Below are 17,559 nucleotides of genomic sequence, written 5' to 3' on the forward strand. Positions count from 1 at the left end.
AAAAATTTCTCCCCCTTTTTTTTTTTTTTTTTTTTTTTTTTTTAGCTATTTGCATTATTTTCAGGCTAAAACCATTTCATGGCGTCCATGCAGTTTAGCCACGAGTACTAAGTGAAGGCTCTCTTAAATTGTCTCTGAAATATGTTCACCACAGATGAACAAAGTCCATGAGAGACAAATGACCTTTGTCTTTTGCCGAGAAAATAAAATGTAACGATGCAGGAAACAATAGTCAATGTCGAAACTGTCGTGTCCACCTGCAAAGTGGTTGCATGCGGTCCGGTTGTAGTTGACAATATCTCTGAACTGGTCAAGCGACTGACTTTCCACTTGAAATGTGTCAAGACAATCGTCAATTGAGTCACTCCGGTGTGTCCGTCCGTCAACCTTTCCACGGCCCCGAGTGCCAAGTGACCCCAGCTCTCATTCCAAGTCCCTAGCGGGACAGATGACAGCGGCCAAGCCCGGCTGCTGACACTCTAATTCCAGCTGCTGCTGCTGCTGTTGTTGTTGTTGATGTTGATGTTGTTGTGACCGGGGATTACGGGGAGCCCTTCACCCGGCACCGTGCCGCTCCTCTCCGCCATCCGTCCCTCCCGCCATCATTTCATTCAGTCCATCTGCGGTTGTCACGCAATCTCAGAGTTCAAACATTCATCCTTCCACACGCACGCTGCTGGGGTGTTCGCAAACATAAACACGCGCACGGCGACATTGTCCGACACATCTGTGTTTCGGGCGGAAATAACGCTCCGTAAAGCTCCAAATCCTATTTCAAATCAGCGATTACGTATTTCATGAGAATGGCGGAGAAACAAGTACATTTCCCCCCCGCCCCCTTCCAATTTTAAATTGACTTCAATGGGGTGGGAGGTATTGACACACTCAATAAGCAGAGAAGTAATTAACATTCTTTGAAAAATTTAAATTCCATTGGAAACTCTTCAGCCCGCAATAAAACATTTCAAGATGCTGGAAGGTCTTAAAAAAATGGGCAAAGCATTTTCTGCCCTGATATTCAAACTGCCCGTCGCGTTTGAATGCACTTGTTTTACGCATAAACAAATAACTTATTGCGAACTATGTTCATGGGTCCCTTAGTTCAATCATTTGGGCAGCAACGAAGCCATTACCACAGCTTGTGTATTGAGAATAACACATTAATTATGAATAAGGCATACTAGGGACGGAGATAGCCATGAGCAACGCAATCCAAATTCAATCAACTGACTGGAAATCTTAAATCAATCAATTATAGAAGTGAATCATCTATATTTAAAAAAAAAAAAAAACTCAGATCGTGGAGATAAGCAGCATCCGTGGCACCCTTCATTTTCCAGCACAGGAGGATAATAATGCATTTATTGTCTCTGAAGAGTAACAATGGATTCATTTTCCGTTTTCAGAAGGCGGCAAGCCGGTGACCTTAAAACCTGCTACGGTTGGGACTCGTCGAGATTCCTTTTCCAAATTTGGGAGATGACTTCAACTAGACATTATTTGATGCCCTGCATGTGTCCCTTTTATATTTTGTGATGAGCGTCTTCTTTGGATCATAAATTAACCATTTATGATTCCAAAACGACTGCGACGTATCTGATGTTGGCAAGGACACGCGGAATATTCAAGGTGACCAACAAAGGAAATACTTGTGAGCCATCGACTTGGAACGCCTTGGAGACGACATGTACTCATTATAGGATACTACAAATGCATTCAACACTTGAAAAAAAAAAAAAGGGCTGTCCTTGACCACAGTCGAATACTCCTCCAACGCCCTTGATTCATTTTCATTTGGTTTTTTCGTCACTCCCGCCCCGCCCACCTCAAAAAAAATAAATAAATAAACTTCCGAAATATGGAAAACTGTCACGGATGATGTCACGCAAAACCTTCCCTATTGCAATAGCTCTGCATGCATACTTCAGGTGACTTCCGTTCAACAAGTATCTATAGTATGGCGATGTCATAAGTGTGCGTGTAAGAAAAGAGTAAAAGACACAGGAAATAATCTTTCAGGTGATTGTCAGGGCCTTGGGCAAAATGCTTCAGCTGCGAGCGAAGCGTGGAAGAGCGCCCCATTTTACGGTGATTGGATCAAGTTCACAAAAAGTTCAGCACTTCAGATCAGTCCCACCTCTGATTCCCAACTCAGTAATCTGACACTGACATTGGAGGATTGGCGAGTAATCTGGATGGAGGAAGGGAGCGGGGGAGCAAAGGAGGGTGACAATCCTCTCAGGGTTGCCCCCCCCCCCCAGATTGAATCAATCACCTAATTAGTGTAAATCAGGAAAATGCTCTAAAGCAATCTAAATGAACCAACTTTCTTGGGTAATGAAAGTTCCATGACGATTTCGAAAGAGTTTGGTGGAAATTCATGCTAGCAGCTCCTCAGAGTTTCGAAAATTGATATGGGGCAAATTCAGTTTTCAAGGAGTCAAGGAATGTACTTTTCTCTAAATTCCAGGATAAAAAGATCCAATTTTTTTTTTTGTTTGTTTTGTTGTACTCAAACATGTCCACGTGATTTGGCTTGAAATAAAACACTCGATGTCCCAGGTTAGCCCAGTCAGGGCCAAGACTTGTGAAAATGAATCTAGAACAAAACCAAAAAATAAAATTAATATGATCAAGAGATAAGAGAGATGCGGATTCAGGGTTTGAAAATGTGCAAAGATGCAACGTGTCAAAGGTGTGGATGTGGCAGGATGAAAATGCAAACAGTTTGAACTTCACAAGGTAATTAACAAGGTCATTTTGTACTTGACAAAAAGAAAAGAATGTTCATGAATAAAGAATTCAGCCTGCAGGGATCAATGGGCATGAGGCTGGTTTGAATAGGTGGAGCAATGTGGAAGGAGAGCAACGGTGAAAATCGGCATCATCATGCAACAGTACTACCATGTTTGGGGGTGCAAGGAAAGAAACGTGCTAAGGATCTTCAGCATTCACGTAATTATTACACATATAACCCAACTCTTTCCCCAGATTCAAACTGCAAATGAATGATCCGCCAGAGACAGCGTGACACTCAAACTGCCTTGCGTAACTTGCTCGGAAGCTCGCCGCTCAACATCGGATTTACAATATTCACTTGCCAGCTATGCAACGCATGCAAAGTGTCGTCTTTGTGTTGACAGGAAGGCGAGACAGACAAGAATCTAAGCGTAAGCAGGTTCAAATGAACAGAAAGGGCGCGGACATTCCGACTGCGCAGTCAAAGAGAAAGTACGTGTTTCCGACCAGCACCTGAACGCACCATCATTCCTGGACGCACCGTAATGTGAGATCACTCATCCAAAATCACCGTCGTGTCACTGCAACTGACTCGAGCAACCCATCGACAAACTTTGCACCTCCTGCTAACCATGCACATTCTTTCAAACGCATTCACACCATAAAAGTCCGATTTCAGCTCGACTCACCGTTTGTTTGCTTTTGGCAGTTTGTCGGGAGACTCCGAGCGTCGCTGTCACCGCTTCAGTCCGCCCACTGGAGAAAGCTCTACCCTAGCCGCAGACGAGCTGCTCGCCCACGTGGAGCCTCGGAGCCAATCGTTGCCTTGGAATATGATTGACCTCTTTTGTAGCCAATCAACGTAATAGTTTTGTGCGCATGACAAGTCGATGGGCCAATCGCGGCTCCCAAATGTTCAGCAGATTCGTTGTCGTCACCAAAGGGACTTTTGACAGACACATGGTGCTTTCAATGGAAAAGTTCGACTCCTTTTACGGTCGGGCAGAACCAATCGCCGGAATACGGGCAACCGGGCAAGGCCCTTCGGACTGGAAGACGCCCCGAGGCGTCAGTTTGGCTCGCTGCAAATGTCACTGCGACTAAAGAGTGAAGGCACAATCCCATTTTGAATGCGTCCACCTATTGTATTTTAACGTGCTGTCCTCTTGTGGATATAAATAAATAAAACGAGTCGAGGAGGGGATTAGCAGAAGAGGAGGCTCCTATTTCTCAAATGACACGTTGAACTCTAGTGACACCTTGTGATCGAATTGGCAAGGACTAGTTGATGGCAAAAAGGTATCTTGACGTGTGACCTCATTAATTCTTTCTAGGTAATCAGTCAATGACGTCACCGTGTAGTCAGCCCCGCATGAGGAAGCGCTTCTATTTCTGTTTCAGGCAAACCCGGACCTTCAAAGGAGATCTAACCACCTTTTAAAAACACCATGAGTACCCAGCAATTTAGTGATCGCTAGTAAAAAAAAGATAAATAAGCAACACTGGGTTAAGAAAATTTGTCTCCAATGTATGACAGTATGCATACAGTAAGTATATGCAGAAATATTTAATTACAGCAAATCTACAATGCAAGAGTCAGAAAGAAGACGTGTAGACCAGTTTTGATGTCACATTGCCTGCTCTCAATTTGCAGTCAAGTAGTCAACAAGGCTGCAGACATGCTGCTCTTTTCATGAGTCACTTGAGGTATTTTTACACAGCAAAAGTCAGCTCAATTATTGCACACGTGTCAATTTGCTTTCAAAGATGTTTATTGAAATAAATATTTTTGAAATTTTTATAAACTTCAACCATTGATAATGCTATCACACAGTCAGAGCCTGGAGTTGCACCATTTTCCTCTCGAGTCAATATGATATGAAATAAGAAGAATGAACTTTGCATTTCACCGTAAGTGAATCAGTAATTGAATTATTTGTCGGGACTGTTATTAGATATTGATCACAAAGTATTTTTTTTTCCTGAACATCACACACTTCGTTAATTTCCAAGCCATAATTCTTTCACCTTCCTTTCACCCTCACTCGGGTTCAAGCTGGGTTTGGAATAATTAAGGTGCACTTGATTTAGCTTGCTATTAGCAGGCTTCCTAAATGAAGTGCTCCTCAAACTTGGGAGACTGTTCTGTGCAGGAGTGACGTGTACTGAACTCTATGTATAAATGAGTCTCCCATAATTCGGAAGATTTCCGTGATCAACTCGACGTAACAGTTTGCAAGCAGACAGCAGCAGTCAGCTGTTTTGCACATCAAATCCTCTCACTTCTGCAAGATTTTGAGTGCAACATGCAGGTAAAAATGTGCACAATTTGAAAAGTCTAACTTGGTCATCGTCAATCTTACCCACGTTTCTTTTTTTTTCCCCTCTCAATAGGGCACGTTTTCTCATAAGAAAATTAGAGCAGACTTTATTCACAATACCCTCTATAGTATTCTGCATTTCAAAGCATGCCAAAGAAATGTTTCAGTTTCTGCATAGTGCTGGCTATACGAGTGCCAAGGTTTTTGATACCTTTACAAGAAGTACAAGTTGGTATGTACAGACAAAGAGCGACGTGAGTAGATCCAGTATTGTGTAAACCTCAAGTGCTCAAAATATCTACAAATGTAAGTCCGGTGGAACTCATATAGAAAGTTGAATAGAGCTGAAAAATGCTCAAAAGTATGGAAGAGCTAGCAAGCGAGTGTGCGTCTGTAAGAGTGCAGGAGCTAATTTAAGTGTTTTTTTTTTGTTTTTTTTTTACCATTTGTTTTTAAAGACTCTTTCTTTTAAACACACCTTCCCTATTCATGCAGTACCACTTCCGACTCTGGTGCAAATTCCTTGCCTTCTTTTTTCAGTGTACCCATAGTGGTTTAAGATGCAGTATGCATTACATAAATCTGTATTCTCTAGCATTGAATATTATGTTTGGGTCTACTGACACTTACTAGGTCAAATAAGATACAACCACATTCTACATTTGAGGTCATCGTTCTGAATGTAAAGTAACAAGTTCAGGCCACTAGGTGACTTATTGTACTCAAACAAACAAACAAGCAAAAAAAAAAAAAACAAAAACACTCGCTACAGTACATGAGATGTCAAGGAGAGCCAAACTAACAGGGGAAAAAAGTGTACAGTAAACACTGGCTTCTTGCTGGATATATGAAGTCAGTCGTCTTTAGTTAACAGGCCTCACTGACACACAACACATCCTGTACATAGAAATGATTTTGAATACAATTAAACATGTATGTGCTTCTTTTGGATGTTTGTAGACCGATTGCACACAAGAAAAGGAAAAGCAGCATCAAGGGTTGGTGTCCCGGAAGCAATATTAGGCATGGTTTAAAAATAAAATAAAATAAAAAATTGAGTGAACTCCAAATTTGCATGTAAGCAGACTCTGATAGCATTTTAAGTTGTGCAATTAAACAAATATTTTAGGTTTTGCTAATGTGAAGAGTTTACAGAACTCGTTGTCCTTTGAATTGTTCCCCACCCCCCACAATTTAAAGATATAAGTAAAACAATTTCAATAATGTACTGTATATTTTAACGTTTTTCAACTTAAATTACTGTTTTAGCCCCTTTAATAATGTTAACCGGGGTAAGTATGTGGTGTTGATAGGCTAAATAACAAGGCCATAATGTAGCCAAACATTGTACTGTACTTTCTAATAATGTAATTTCCAATATTTTCATCTTAACAGTATTTTAAAGCAACACTGCCACCTAGCGTACATCGAGAGAACATAAAGTACCTCCGGACACCCGTTTCACGAACGATCAATCCAGTCGGTTTAAGAAAGTTGGCTGTGTTGTATGTCTTTTGTGTTTTATGGACGACGCGTTTCTCTCGTGAAGTGACAGAAGCTTTGTAGTGAGCACCCCAAAATCCCTCGTACTTGGGTGATCATACGAATATTTTCAGAGGTTGATTGGAGCATTAAGTAAAGATGTTAACTTCAATTTTGGTGACCATCAATGGCAGTTTTGGCACAGAAGGCGAAGTTTAGATCCCTACATTCCGGATTTGGACTGTCATGTTGAGGAAGCTCTTTAAAAGGACGAGGACGGAAAGGGACGGAGGACGATTACTATATGAATAAGGACGGAGGGACGATAACGGAAGGGTACCCAGGTCACGGACGGATTGGCAAAATAGGGTAAAGTGCCCATCTCTGAGAGATAATATTATTATTATTACTATCATAAAAATAGGTTCACTCCAATCACCAGTTCGGAGGAACACGTGTATGACAGCTCACGCTACACTGCCAAGCCTTCATTGAATGTTCAAGCGAGATTTTGGTTTCCACTGCCCGTCCTTCAAAAGTTTTGAGTCGCACATGACGTGAGGCAAAAATATCATCAACCCTCGTTTTGTTTCACCACCCACTTGCTTTGGTTCAATACTAAAGTGCAACTTCACTGAGCGTTACAGCCACATTTTGCAGTTACTGACGCTAACGAGGACAGACTGGGAATAAAGTTATTCATTAAAAGTTATTATTAAGAATACAGTAATTAATCACTGAATTAAAATGATCAACCCCTTTCCGTATCCTAAAAATTTGGACTTGCCTGAGTGTCAATTAGACTCTTGGACAACACTGAACAAAAATCAAACACGAACATCTGGAAGAAACATGATTAGACATTTACAAATCATACAATAATTCACAGACAAAATGATAGTAATAATAATAATCATAATAATAATAATAACTAGACACACAAATAAATAAATAAATTAGCTTCGACCAGCAAGCAGCAGGATACAATCTTTGAAATGCTGCCTTAAAGGGGAAATACACCAGAATTAAAGTTCAAGGTTGTGACTCTGCAAATGTTGACTCTATTTTCTTTCATTGTTTATCAGACAAATTAAAAAAAAAAAAAAAGGAACCAAAGGACACATTCCTGAGTCTCGATTAAAGATTTGCACTGGTTAAAATATAAAGTGCTAAAACGTGAATCGAAGTGTTGCGGCTGCTACAAATCACTTTAAAGGACTATTGCACTCAGTTTACGTCGTGCACAAAATTTCAGGGAAGACAAGTGGAAAAGTGGGATGGAGGAGGGCTTCTTAATCTTTTTTAATTATTCTTATTCTTGTGAATTGATGCTAATAGGTGTATAACTTCAATGTCACGATTAGATACTGTATGTACGACTGTTGTTTGTGTCCTGGAGGGAAAAATCATTTGACACTCAACTGCAGTCAGGGAGCAAAAAATTTCTTGCTGGCAAAAAAATAATAAATAAATAAAAAATTAAATAAAGCTCATCTCATGTCATTCGGTGAGTCATGGGTGTGGGAACATCCGCTTCTATAAAAACAGCAAAGCCTAAGCGGCCTCGCGTCTGTCCGAATGGTACCTGAAATGAAAACATTATAAAGCATGTGTGTGTGTGTGTGTGGTGACTTTTGGGGGTGCCCTGTAACAGTTTGCTCATTCAACTCTAAAGATGAATCATACTGCATATGAGCACATTTGTTGCAGACGTTACATTTCTTCTTTGACTCCATGAAAGAAGTGGCGTTCCGGTCACCCTGTGTGTCCGAGCGTCGTCATACTTCAGAGGATCTCAGTTCGCATCTTTTAGGTAAAAGTACAATGTTTACGTCTGGCAATAACAATTGCAATAACAAGTGGTACTATAAATTCTGAAACGTTACTGCTAAAGGATTAAAAAGTCTCGGGCATACTCAGATGACCGTGTAACTATTTGGAAACTTCATATTAAAGGGATTTTACATGTGCTGTTTAGATCCACAAAAGCAAAACATCTTGGCTGTAATGTCTCCCTAATTAAGAAAACCGATTTGCTGTGTCCATCGACAGTGGGGCGAAGCTGACACACTGACCAGTTCTGATTTATGTTCTGCAGACTGAAAACAAAAAAAGAAAACACGCACAGACCTAAACTTAGCAAACATAAAAAAAAAAATAATAATAAAAAAATTAAATCACAATACATAAAGCGCACTCACTCGACTCTTCTTGCCAGTGTTTGCATATTGTACTGTACAGAAAATAATGGCGCATTCGTCTGGTCGTAAACTGTCCAACGTGTGTATATATATATATATATTAGTAGCTCATGACTGCTATGTACAATTTATAAGCATTCCGGGTGCTTAGGTGGAAAAACAAACGGACCAGTGAAATCTGAGGTAGCATATTCAACAATGATAAAATAAACTCAAACCCACTGCGGACGTCAACTCCTCTGCAAAAACTCAAAAAGCTTACCGAGTTGGAAAACTGGGATTTCACGTTTGTGTACACGTTTGGGTTTGCCGATTTCCATGACAGGCATGCGGATGGTTCGTCACCCACGAGAAAATGTTGGTTCTGGTAGGGCAGCTGATATGTTCGTCAAGAAAATTCATGGCTTTTGAACCCTCCAGTTCCCACGCCTGAGGTGCAAACCAGCCAGCCAGTCAAGTGTGCTCTTGGGAATTCGGGCGCAACATTTTCTCCACCTCTTGGCGCGGGACATCGGGGAGAGGGGGGGGGAGGCAAGGAACCGTTGACATAATGGGACAGCGGGTTTCTTGTTAGGCCAGCTAACACTACATTTTGACCAACCGGTTTGTGAGGTTTCTTTTCGGAAGCGCCACTGACACATAAGAATAGAGTAACTGTTTCAGTGCAAGACATGATGGCTACTGGTTTCATTATTATTCGGTCTGTTGGTTTTTTTGTTGTTTTTTTTTTTTTTTCTTTTTCGTCTTTACATGTCCTCGATAAGTCATTTAAGACTGGATTCAGCAGTAAAGGGATACGCCTAAGGATTGCAGTCATTTTTGAGTGATGCCACCCCTCTTCGATTTGCCTGTTCAGGACACCTCTCTGCTCTTTTTTGGGTGGGTGGGGGGCGGGGGGTGATTCAAGGTTGCACTGTTGAAGAGCTCTGGGTGTTCATGCGGAATGGGGAAGAAACTAGGAAGAGAGATAGAGAGGCATCCACCTTATTTTCCCTTCTGGGCTCAGAGCGCTCTTCATGAATGGCGCATCCTTGCGTTTAAGGTCACAGGAGGGTTTTGGTTGCAAAGTTTGAAATAGGGCCAGCAGTATCCTTCCTCCTTCCCTCTCACTGTCGAACCTTCCCGTTCTCCGTACCCTTCGCTTCTTCCTTAGCTACCCCCCGGGTCCGAGCTGTGTCTCTGCGCTGTCCGTGAGTCCTGAGGTGGATGTGACTCTTGGAGAGACGATCTCCTTTGTGTTTCCAAATCCTGGTCAAATCGCCCCGTTGCAGCCGCTTGCTCGCCGCCAACATCGATACGCAACTCGGAATTGAATTCCAACCCTGTTCTTCTTAGGCTCGAGATCAATCCGGAAGGTGAATTTGATCCTGCGCCTTTGCCTAAATCTAAGTCGAGCGCTGGGTCTGAAATTGTCGCACCTCCAGTTTCCAAACCAATCTCAAGCTCCAAATGCTGTCCTAAGATGTCCAGTCCAGAGGAGGAGCGCTGGTTCTGGCTGGTGTCGATCAAAGGTGAGTCCCGCAGTTCTTGGGATTCAGGAGACGTGGCTGAGAACTCCTCAAAGTCCTGAGAGTCCAAGATCTAAACAGAAACAAACGACAGTTGTGTTGAATCCACCATTATAGCCCATTACAGTGCTGGCTCCTAGACGTATGACTATTTTGTTGACCATGCTTGGAACTCTAAGCATTTGTATCTCAAGTCATCTTTTCCCATGGAAAAGAATGGAAATGACATTAATTTGTTCCAGGCCGACACCCCCCCTACAAAATTAAAAACAACAAAACATTTTGTGATGTATATTTTAAGAAGGAAAATTGTATTTCATTTAATGTTTTATAAAAACATGGCGTACTGACATCATTAAATGGAATGTAAAGAAGAAAACAGTTTTTGCATCATGAAAAATTAATTGTGGCACCTTTTGGTGTGTGCAATCTGACCACCGTGCGGACGAATGAAGGCGAGTTTCACTCAACCACTGTAAGTGACTCAAAGTAACCTGCAGTATAATTCATCATTTTTTGCAGAGGATAAAGAATATATGCCTGAGAATATTATTTATCGGAACATTGCCCAACGTGCCAGAATGCCAGTGCACTCCATAATAACGTACCCTGATCTCATGTACAGCATATTGAAACAAAATGCAGTGTGTGATATAAATAACAGCAGGCCGATGTATTTACAGAATTGGAAATGCATTTCACCTGTGATAAGGAGGCCAGGGTGTTTGTCTCAAGTTGTGTAACAGGCGGGACCAGTTTCTCTCCAGTGCCTGGATCAGCGCATGGGGAGGCCTGTGAGTGAGATGGCATGATCACAGAAGGAAAATGTCCACTTGTCCACACAGCATTTTCTTGTCTCTGTTGTGGTGGGGATGATGTGGTCCTGCTCTGTGCCAGTCAGATGTGTCCCAAACTCATCCCCGAGTGAGGTTTTGTGCATGAACTGTACATTGCTATGCTTCTACCTGAGGCGGTGACGAGACAGCACTATAGGCGGGGGGGACCAGAGCCATTTGTCTCTGCAGCAGCTGCATGATCGTTCCGATATCTGTTGACATACGAGTCTCCAATCTGCACACAATAATTCGTTTGGGTTGAAAAACCGGGGTTTCCAGTTCAAACGAGCTCCATTCGCTTGGACGGAAAGCAATTTTCAGTCTTATGAAACAGAATCACAAGCAAAAGTTGCACTGAACAGCATTTTCACTTGGTCATGTAACCATGTCGAACGTGCATCCCGTTCTGCCAAAGAAAGTCACGACGTCTGCTGCGCAAAAAAACCTCTATTAGCAAAGGTAAAATTGAGATTTTTGGTGTTGTTGTGTATTGTGGGTGAATGTGGTTTTTTTTGGGTGGTCATTTATTGTTTTTGGGAGCCACTTTTCAAAATTAAAAAAAGCCAGACTACATTTGTATTTTTACAGGAAACTGAAAGCCGTTAATGTGAGTACCGGTTAAGTTGTTTTTGCAACAGGTCAAGGCGCGTGTCCAGCTGGCTGCGTTGCTGGCGGCTCAAGCTGTGCAAAGGTGTGCTGAGGGATGGGGGGGAGGCGAGGCTGCAGCTGGGAACCTCCTGGTACTGACCACCCCCTCGATTTTCCCCCCAGAAACTGAAGATGTTGGACACACCTGAGAGGGCACCTGAAAACAAAAGAGAGGAGAATATTGAGTGATGGCAAAACACTTTGACTCATGATGAAGCAACGTTGAGATGCAACAGCATGACTCTTTTTTTTTTTTTTTAATTATTATTTCTACCTGACAATGCATTGCAGGTGTTGCCCGTCTTGACTTCTCCATCGCCATCTGTGTTCTCAGAGAAGTTTTTGTGTGCCGCCTGTACATGGTGGTTCTCCAACATTGCAGATGACGGAGCGAGGCTGGTTACAACTGACTCTTCTCCCTTTCAGACCAGGACATGATCACATTACTTTTAAGTATCGTAAGTAATTAAAAAAAAAAAAAAAGGAGCGGGGGGGCTGGGATTTTGCACCTCATCCCCGCTAGAATGGGAAGACACCGAGTTGCGAAACTGCCTCTTTGCAGCCTCTTGACGTTTTTGGTTATGGGCTGATTCTCTCTCTCGTCTTCTGTTTACAGACTTGTGGGACTTTTTAATTTCGCCGACATCTGCGTCATCTGGTCAGGAAAGTGGAAAGCAAATATTGGGGATTTGACGCCAGTGTATTTCTTGTCATTTACGACAACAACACTTCCAATAAGCAATCCGGAGGATGCGTTACCCTTCTCTGTGCGCCGCCTAAATGATAATTTCCGTCGGCGCAATTTGTTAAAGCCCCCGCATTTAGACTCATCGCTGCTTGGAGAGCCGGGGATCATGTTGGTCTGCATAAAATAACAATATAACATATCATATGAAAAATAGAAATGATGTTTCTCTTTGTTGTTGTTGTTTTTTTTTTTTTTTCCGAATTACAGTTCAAAACTCACATCACGGAGGTTGAAGGTAATTTCCAGGTTGTTCCAGAAGTGTTCCGCAAATTCCGGATACATGTCCAGCACCTCTAGAACATCTTCCCTGAAGATTTTGTGAAGGTCACAGTAGGTAAGCGCCCTCACGTCGGCGTTGGATTTACCCGGTCGAGCATACAGGTTGATAGGTTCACCAAAGATGTCGTTCTTTCCTGAGAATGAGAAGCGGTGTCATATAAAGAGGGGGATGCGAAAACCTGGTTGGCTTACACAACAACGGAATAGCTGTGGAAAAATAACACAGAGCTCTGTGACAGTGAAAGGTGGGGATGGAGGGTGGAGGGGAGGGAGTGGGTGGGACAAACCATTTTTTTAAGGCAAGGGGGTGCTGTATTATTGTTATTAGAATATTATATTTGGAGCTAAGTATTGTATGAGTATGACTATACACTCATCTAGCTTGTTTTAAAAGGACAGACTGTTGAAAAAAGATTTTAGGGGTGTCTTGTTGGATAATTTTGTCAAGTATTACGTCAGTATTATTAAATGCAGCACAGTGTTTTCTCTTAGTACAACCTAGATTAATACCATATTTAATAATCAGGAAGCCAGTTGGTATTCCGATCGTCATTGACATGAAACTTTGATTGGGCAACCAGCAGAGGGCGCCTCCAATTACTGTAGTGCATATTTTATTGTTAAGCATTACTAGTTACAAAGACAACAAATGAGGAAAAAAGTAAAACAAGAATTTACCTAGTATGGCAACCACAACATCTCCTCTTAGTATTTCTATGGATCCTCTGGATATAAAGTAGATCGCGGTGAGGACGTCCCCGGCGTGGACGAGCGTGTCACCGGGGGGTGCGTGGGTGGTCTTAAACTTCATTGCCAAGGCCCTGAGGCAGCCCTTGGTGGAGCCTTTAAAAGCCTTACAGTTCTGCAGCAAAGTCCGGTTGAGATGGAGACAGATGTCCGCCTGGAGACACTCTGGGAAACCTTTTAACACCTGGGGATAGGGCGGTGGGGATGGAGGGGACAGGATCCAAAGAGGCCGAGATAAATGAAGGGAGGAAGAAAGGTTAGAAAGAAGGTCAGATAAAGAGGGAGGCGGGCAGAGAAGGAGTGTGAGGAGGAGACAATTGGAAAGAAGGAAGGTTAAGAGGTGTTAGAAATACAGCAGTTGAATTGACAGAGGAAGGTAACGTCAGTATGGATACGTGCCGTTAGCATTGAGGAGCGGATTAATAAAGTTTAGAGGAGTGATTTTCAAAGCCTGTATTGATGCGGAGAAGATTCACTGAATTAAATGTTCAAACTGTGCATAACATTGGATTCACTTTTTTTTTTTTTTGCAGTGCAATGTTAAATACATTTTAGCTTAACTCGTATCATAAATTTGCACACTTAGCATACTAACATACTCTTTAAGGATCAAAACCTCTACTTTTTTTCATGAACACTTGGGCCTACTGTACGACTATATTTTAACATCGGGCATTATGGTGGTCTTTGTAAAGCAAAATGTTTTTTGAGGTGGTAAATGACACATATATTTTTGGGTCCTGTTAACATTCGACAACTAAAAGTCTTCTTATAGTTCACCGAATGAATGTCATCAAACCAGAGCCTTGCTTTGTCATTTGTGGAGGGATTCTACAATGTTCATTAGTGGTCAACACTGACGTTCAATAACAGTCTGCGGAACATTGTTCTTTTAGCACCAACGGATTACTTCGAATATGCTCTTTCGACTAAAGATCCCAGAATCAACTTGACAGCTACTCAGGATAAGACTTTATATTGCACCGTGATTGTAATTCATTTCAGAGCGGACGCGGAAACGTAGCTCTCCACAAAGCAGTCGGACAACCTTTTTAGAGGTCTGTGCTCTACTGAGTCTCAGTCCGACTTTTACCCAAAAGGACACGAGTCAGCAGTTTTCTGAGTTTGAACGGTAAATGTCCATTGTTTTCTGGAGTTTCACCGCAAAAGCAAACGGGGGAGGTTTTTGTGAATGTTTCAGCAAAAAAACAAAGCGAGCAGGCCCGTAGAGTGTTATTATTGTGAAGAATAGGTGCAATTTCAATGCTGCAAACATGGGGAGCCCAAGCCATTTTAGGTGGCAACTTTAGGCCACTCATTTTTTTTTTTTTTTAATGTACTCCCACTAAATAAATTACACTCCTGGCTTCCTTTTGACACATAACTCTTTTGTTGCCTTGGTAATGTGTTGCAGTGGACCTCCGTAGGAGACCTTTCCTTGTTTAATGGTGCTGCAAGCATTTGCTCGACTGTTAACTTTCAAGGGTGTGCTTTTTATTTTCACGCTACATCAATATTCACCGTTGGAAGGCATTGCTGGTGGGTTTTTTTTGGTATTTTTTGCATTAGCTTTTCTTCTGAGCACAGCTATCGTTCAAAGAGTGAAAGTACCGTCATGTTTTATAAGTCTTGTTATTTCTGCTTGCTTATTTTCACAACTTAGGTAGGTAACCTCAATTATTTCATAGTTAAAAAAAAAAAAGAAAAGAAGAAAAAAAACAATGAGGGGCACCGGGATCAAGTAGTGAGTGCCAGGTCCCAACCAATATGAACTAATTGCTGACGTTTGGGCAGAAAATGCATAAAATAACATTTAAACCCCAATGCAGTTCAATGGGAATCAAGTATTCATGGGTTTTTATTATGTGCAAGCCAGCATGGGTTGACAATGAATCTGTTTAAAAAAATATCATTTTGGGTTCCAAGAATGCATTGCGTGGTGCGAAATGTGTGACGCGTTTATGACCGCAGTTGCGCTGGTGCGTCTGTGTGTCACGGCTGAGTCGACACAGAACAGAGTAGTCGGGCATTTGATTGGGATGCGACCTCCCATTGGCCGTGACAAACGGTTCAGGCGGCGGTCACTTGGTATACACTCATGGTGCCTTTGTGCGCACTGACAGGTGCGATTCACAAAGCCAACGTTGTGCCCGTCCAACATGAACCCGCCTTTGTGGTCAGCACAACTGAATGACTTGATCAGCAGTCATGCGTGTTTCATTTAGCCCTGGGGGTTTCATATGTGCGTCGTGATTGGCTGCATACTCGCCTTCTTATATGAGCTCGTGGCGGTCCAAGCGTGACATGGGAGGGAGTGTGTGTGTGCTATTTATAATACTCACATCTTTCCTATTTTCTCTGATGGTGTCGGACCATGCATGCTGAGACAAAGTCTTCCAATCATCCTATTAATGTACAACGCAGGCTCAAAATGCTACTCGAGCCTCGGGGTGTGTATTCATGCGGGTTCAATTTGATGCAAAGACTCGGTGTACACACGTAGCAAGTGGGTACATGTGGATCACAGGTACTCACAGCATTCATGTCGATGCCGTTGGTGTAGGACCAGGCGTGTTGGAAATATTCTTCCAGCCGCTGCCTGAGCGGGTTGGGGATCTGGTGGAAGCGGATGAACTCTCGGACTCGAAGCATCTGGGTGTGGTAGCGGGCCGTCCCCGAGTATAGCCGCTGGATGATGGCAGAGACGTTGCCAAAGATGCTGGCGTACATCAAAGCTGGTTGCGGGACAGAATGAAATCAGTTCAGACAGATTTGTCCAGTGAAAGTCGGCATGGAGGATAGCGGTGAGTGAGATGGCGAAACAGAGAGCGGCAAAAAATTGACCTAAAAAAATAAATGGCCACTAGGCTGCTCAAAAGGCAAATCCCCTTCAGCGCATATTTAGAAAAGTATACACAGATTTTTTTTTTCCGTTTGTTTGTTTTAGATATCTTATGTATTATCATAACTCACATCCTATGAGCATGACACAGATGGAGAAAATCTTCTCCGAGTTGGTGTTCGGGGAGACGTTGCCAAAACCCACGCTGGTCAGACTGCTGAAGGTGAAGTAGAGAGCCGTGACGTACTTGTCTTTAATGGAGGGGCCCGTTCCTGTTGAAGCGCAAAGGTTACACCGGTATGTATTGGAAAGGCTGCAATATTGGTTTGACATCACGCTAACAATACCAGCACCGTTGTGAGTCTCAGTACCTGGGATGGAGTCATTAAATTGTTTTCCCAGTTGGTCGCCGAGTGTATGGAGCCACCCAATTGAGCCGTTCCGCTCCACGTTACCGATGGCATACCTGGGGATTGTAATTTGAGATTAAGCAAATCCCTCACTTTCCAACAACCTGGAACACATCAGCCATTTTTTCCCCAGATTATTTTTGACCAACAACAAAGACACTTTGCTGTAGGCCAATGTGTCTCATGTGCCTGTTTTTAGGATGACTTAACAGTTTTTAATTAGGCACTTTCTAGAAACGTGAGTTAATAAATCAAATAAAGAAAGAAATACACTCATTAATCTGGTCAAGAAATTGTCACTATTTATTTTTTTTTTAATCAGACATGCAAGTAAAATTTTTGAAATTATTATTATTATTTTTTTTATTGTGATGATTGAGAATCTGCTCCCATTTTTTTCTCTACAATTACAGGTTTGGTCCAGTAACAATTTTTAGCTGCAGGACTTCATTTTTCAAGTGCACACAGAAGTCCAGTCACTTTTTCCCGTGGATGCAAATTTTGTAAACAAGGCAGCTGTTAGCATTGTACCAGATGCACGCCAGCCAGTGCGCGATGAGGGCAAAGGTGCACATGAGGAGGAAGAGGACGGCTGCGCCGTATTCGGAGTAGCGGTCCAGTTTTCGTGCTACGCGGACCAACCGGAGGAGGCGAGCTGTTTTCAGCAGCCCAATCAGAGTGGTGGTCTGTCGAGAGGGGAAAGAGAGGAGAGTTAAGCGTGCCTCTGATTTGAGGGAGAGTGTGGGCACACCTTTTTAAAACTAATGAGGTACTCTGGTGGATGAGCTCCTCCCCTTC

At 42.4% G+C, this 17,559-nt stretch overlaps 2 protein-coding genes and 1 long non-coding RNA gene across 14 annotated transcripts in view; 1 reads left to right on the forward strand and 2 right to left on the reverse strand.

Annotated features, from left to right (window-relative positions):
- Positions 1–3,510, reverse strand: part of LOC109518111 (microtubule-associated protein 4) — a 43,636-nt gene extending 40,126 nt beyond the window's left edge. For all 10 annotated transcript variants that reach the window (XM_019873763.1, XM_019873765.1, XM_019873772.1 and 7 more), the window contains exon 1: positions 3,429–3,510. The gene's annotated coding sequence lies outside the window, so the exon portion shown is untranslated. The remainder of the gene's footprint in view (positions 1–3,428) is intronic.
- LOC109518113 (uncharacterized) lies at positions 2,812–8,003 on the forward strand. The gene is made up of 3 exons (XR_002168667.1): positions 2,812–2,955; positions 3,144–3,286; positions 3,449–8,003. It is a non-coding gene; the product is annotated as an uncharacterized LOC109518113 (long non-coding RNA).
- A 203-nt stretch (positions 8,004–8,206) lies between these two features.
- The window catches only part of kcnh2b (potassium voltage-gated channel, subfamily H (eag-related), member 2b), a 105,675-nt gene continuing 96,322 nt past the window's right edge, over positions 8,207–17,559 (reverse strand). For 2 of the 3 annotated variants that reach the window (XM_019873774.1, XM_019873775.1), the window contains 14 exons: positions 17,293–17,447; positions 16,723–16,817; positions 16,483–16,623; positions 16,045–16,244; positions 15,852–15,914; positions 13,441–13,693; positions 12,703–12,896; positions 12,495–12,597; positions 12,245–12,390; positions 12,010–12,154; positions 11,703–11,892; positions 11,217–11,322; positions 10,954–11,043; positions 8,207–10,324 (listed from right to left, as the gene is read on the reverse strand). In XM_019873774.1, the coding sequence (XP_019729333.1) occupies positions 9,893–10,324; positions 10,954–11,043; positions 11,217–11,322; positions 11,703–11,892; positions 12,010–12,154; positions 12,245–12,390; positions 12,495–12,597; positions 12,703–12,896; positions 13,441–13,693; positions 15,852–15,914; positions 16,045–16,244; positions 16,483–16,623; positions 16,723–16,817; positions 17,293–17,447 (2,313 nt within the window). In that variant the 3' untranslated portion in view covers positions 8,207–9,892. The remainder of the gene's footprint in view (positions 10,325–10,953; positions 11,044–11,216; positions 11,323–11,702; positions 11,893–12,009; positions 12,155–12,244; positions 12,391–12,494; positions 12,598–12,702; positions 12,897–13,440; positions 13,694–15,851; positions 15,915–16,044; positions 16,245–16,482; positions 16,624–16,722; positions 16,818–17,292; positions 17,448–17,559) is intronic. The other variant, XM_019873776.1, reaches the window with a different exon arrangement.

This window comes from Hippocampus comes, unplaced genomic scaffold (assembly GCF_001891065.2).
Source record: "Hippocampus comes isolate QL1 unplaced genomic scaffold, H_comes_QL1_v1.1 scaffold126, whole genome shotgun sequence".
NCBI lineage: Eukaryota > Metazoa > Chordata > Actinopteri > Syngnathiformes > Syngnathidae > Hippocampus > Hippocampus comes.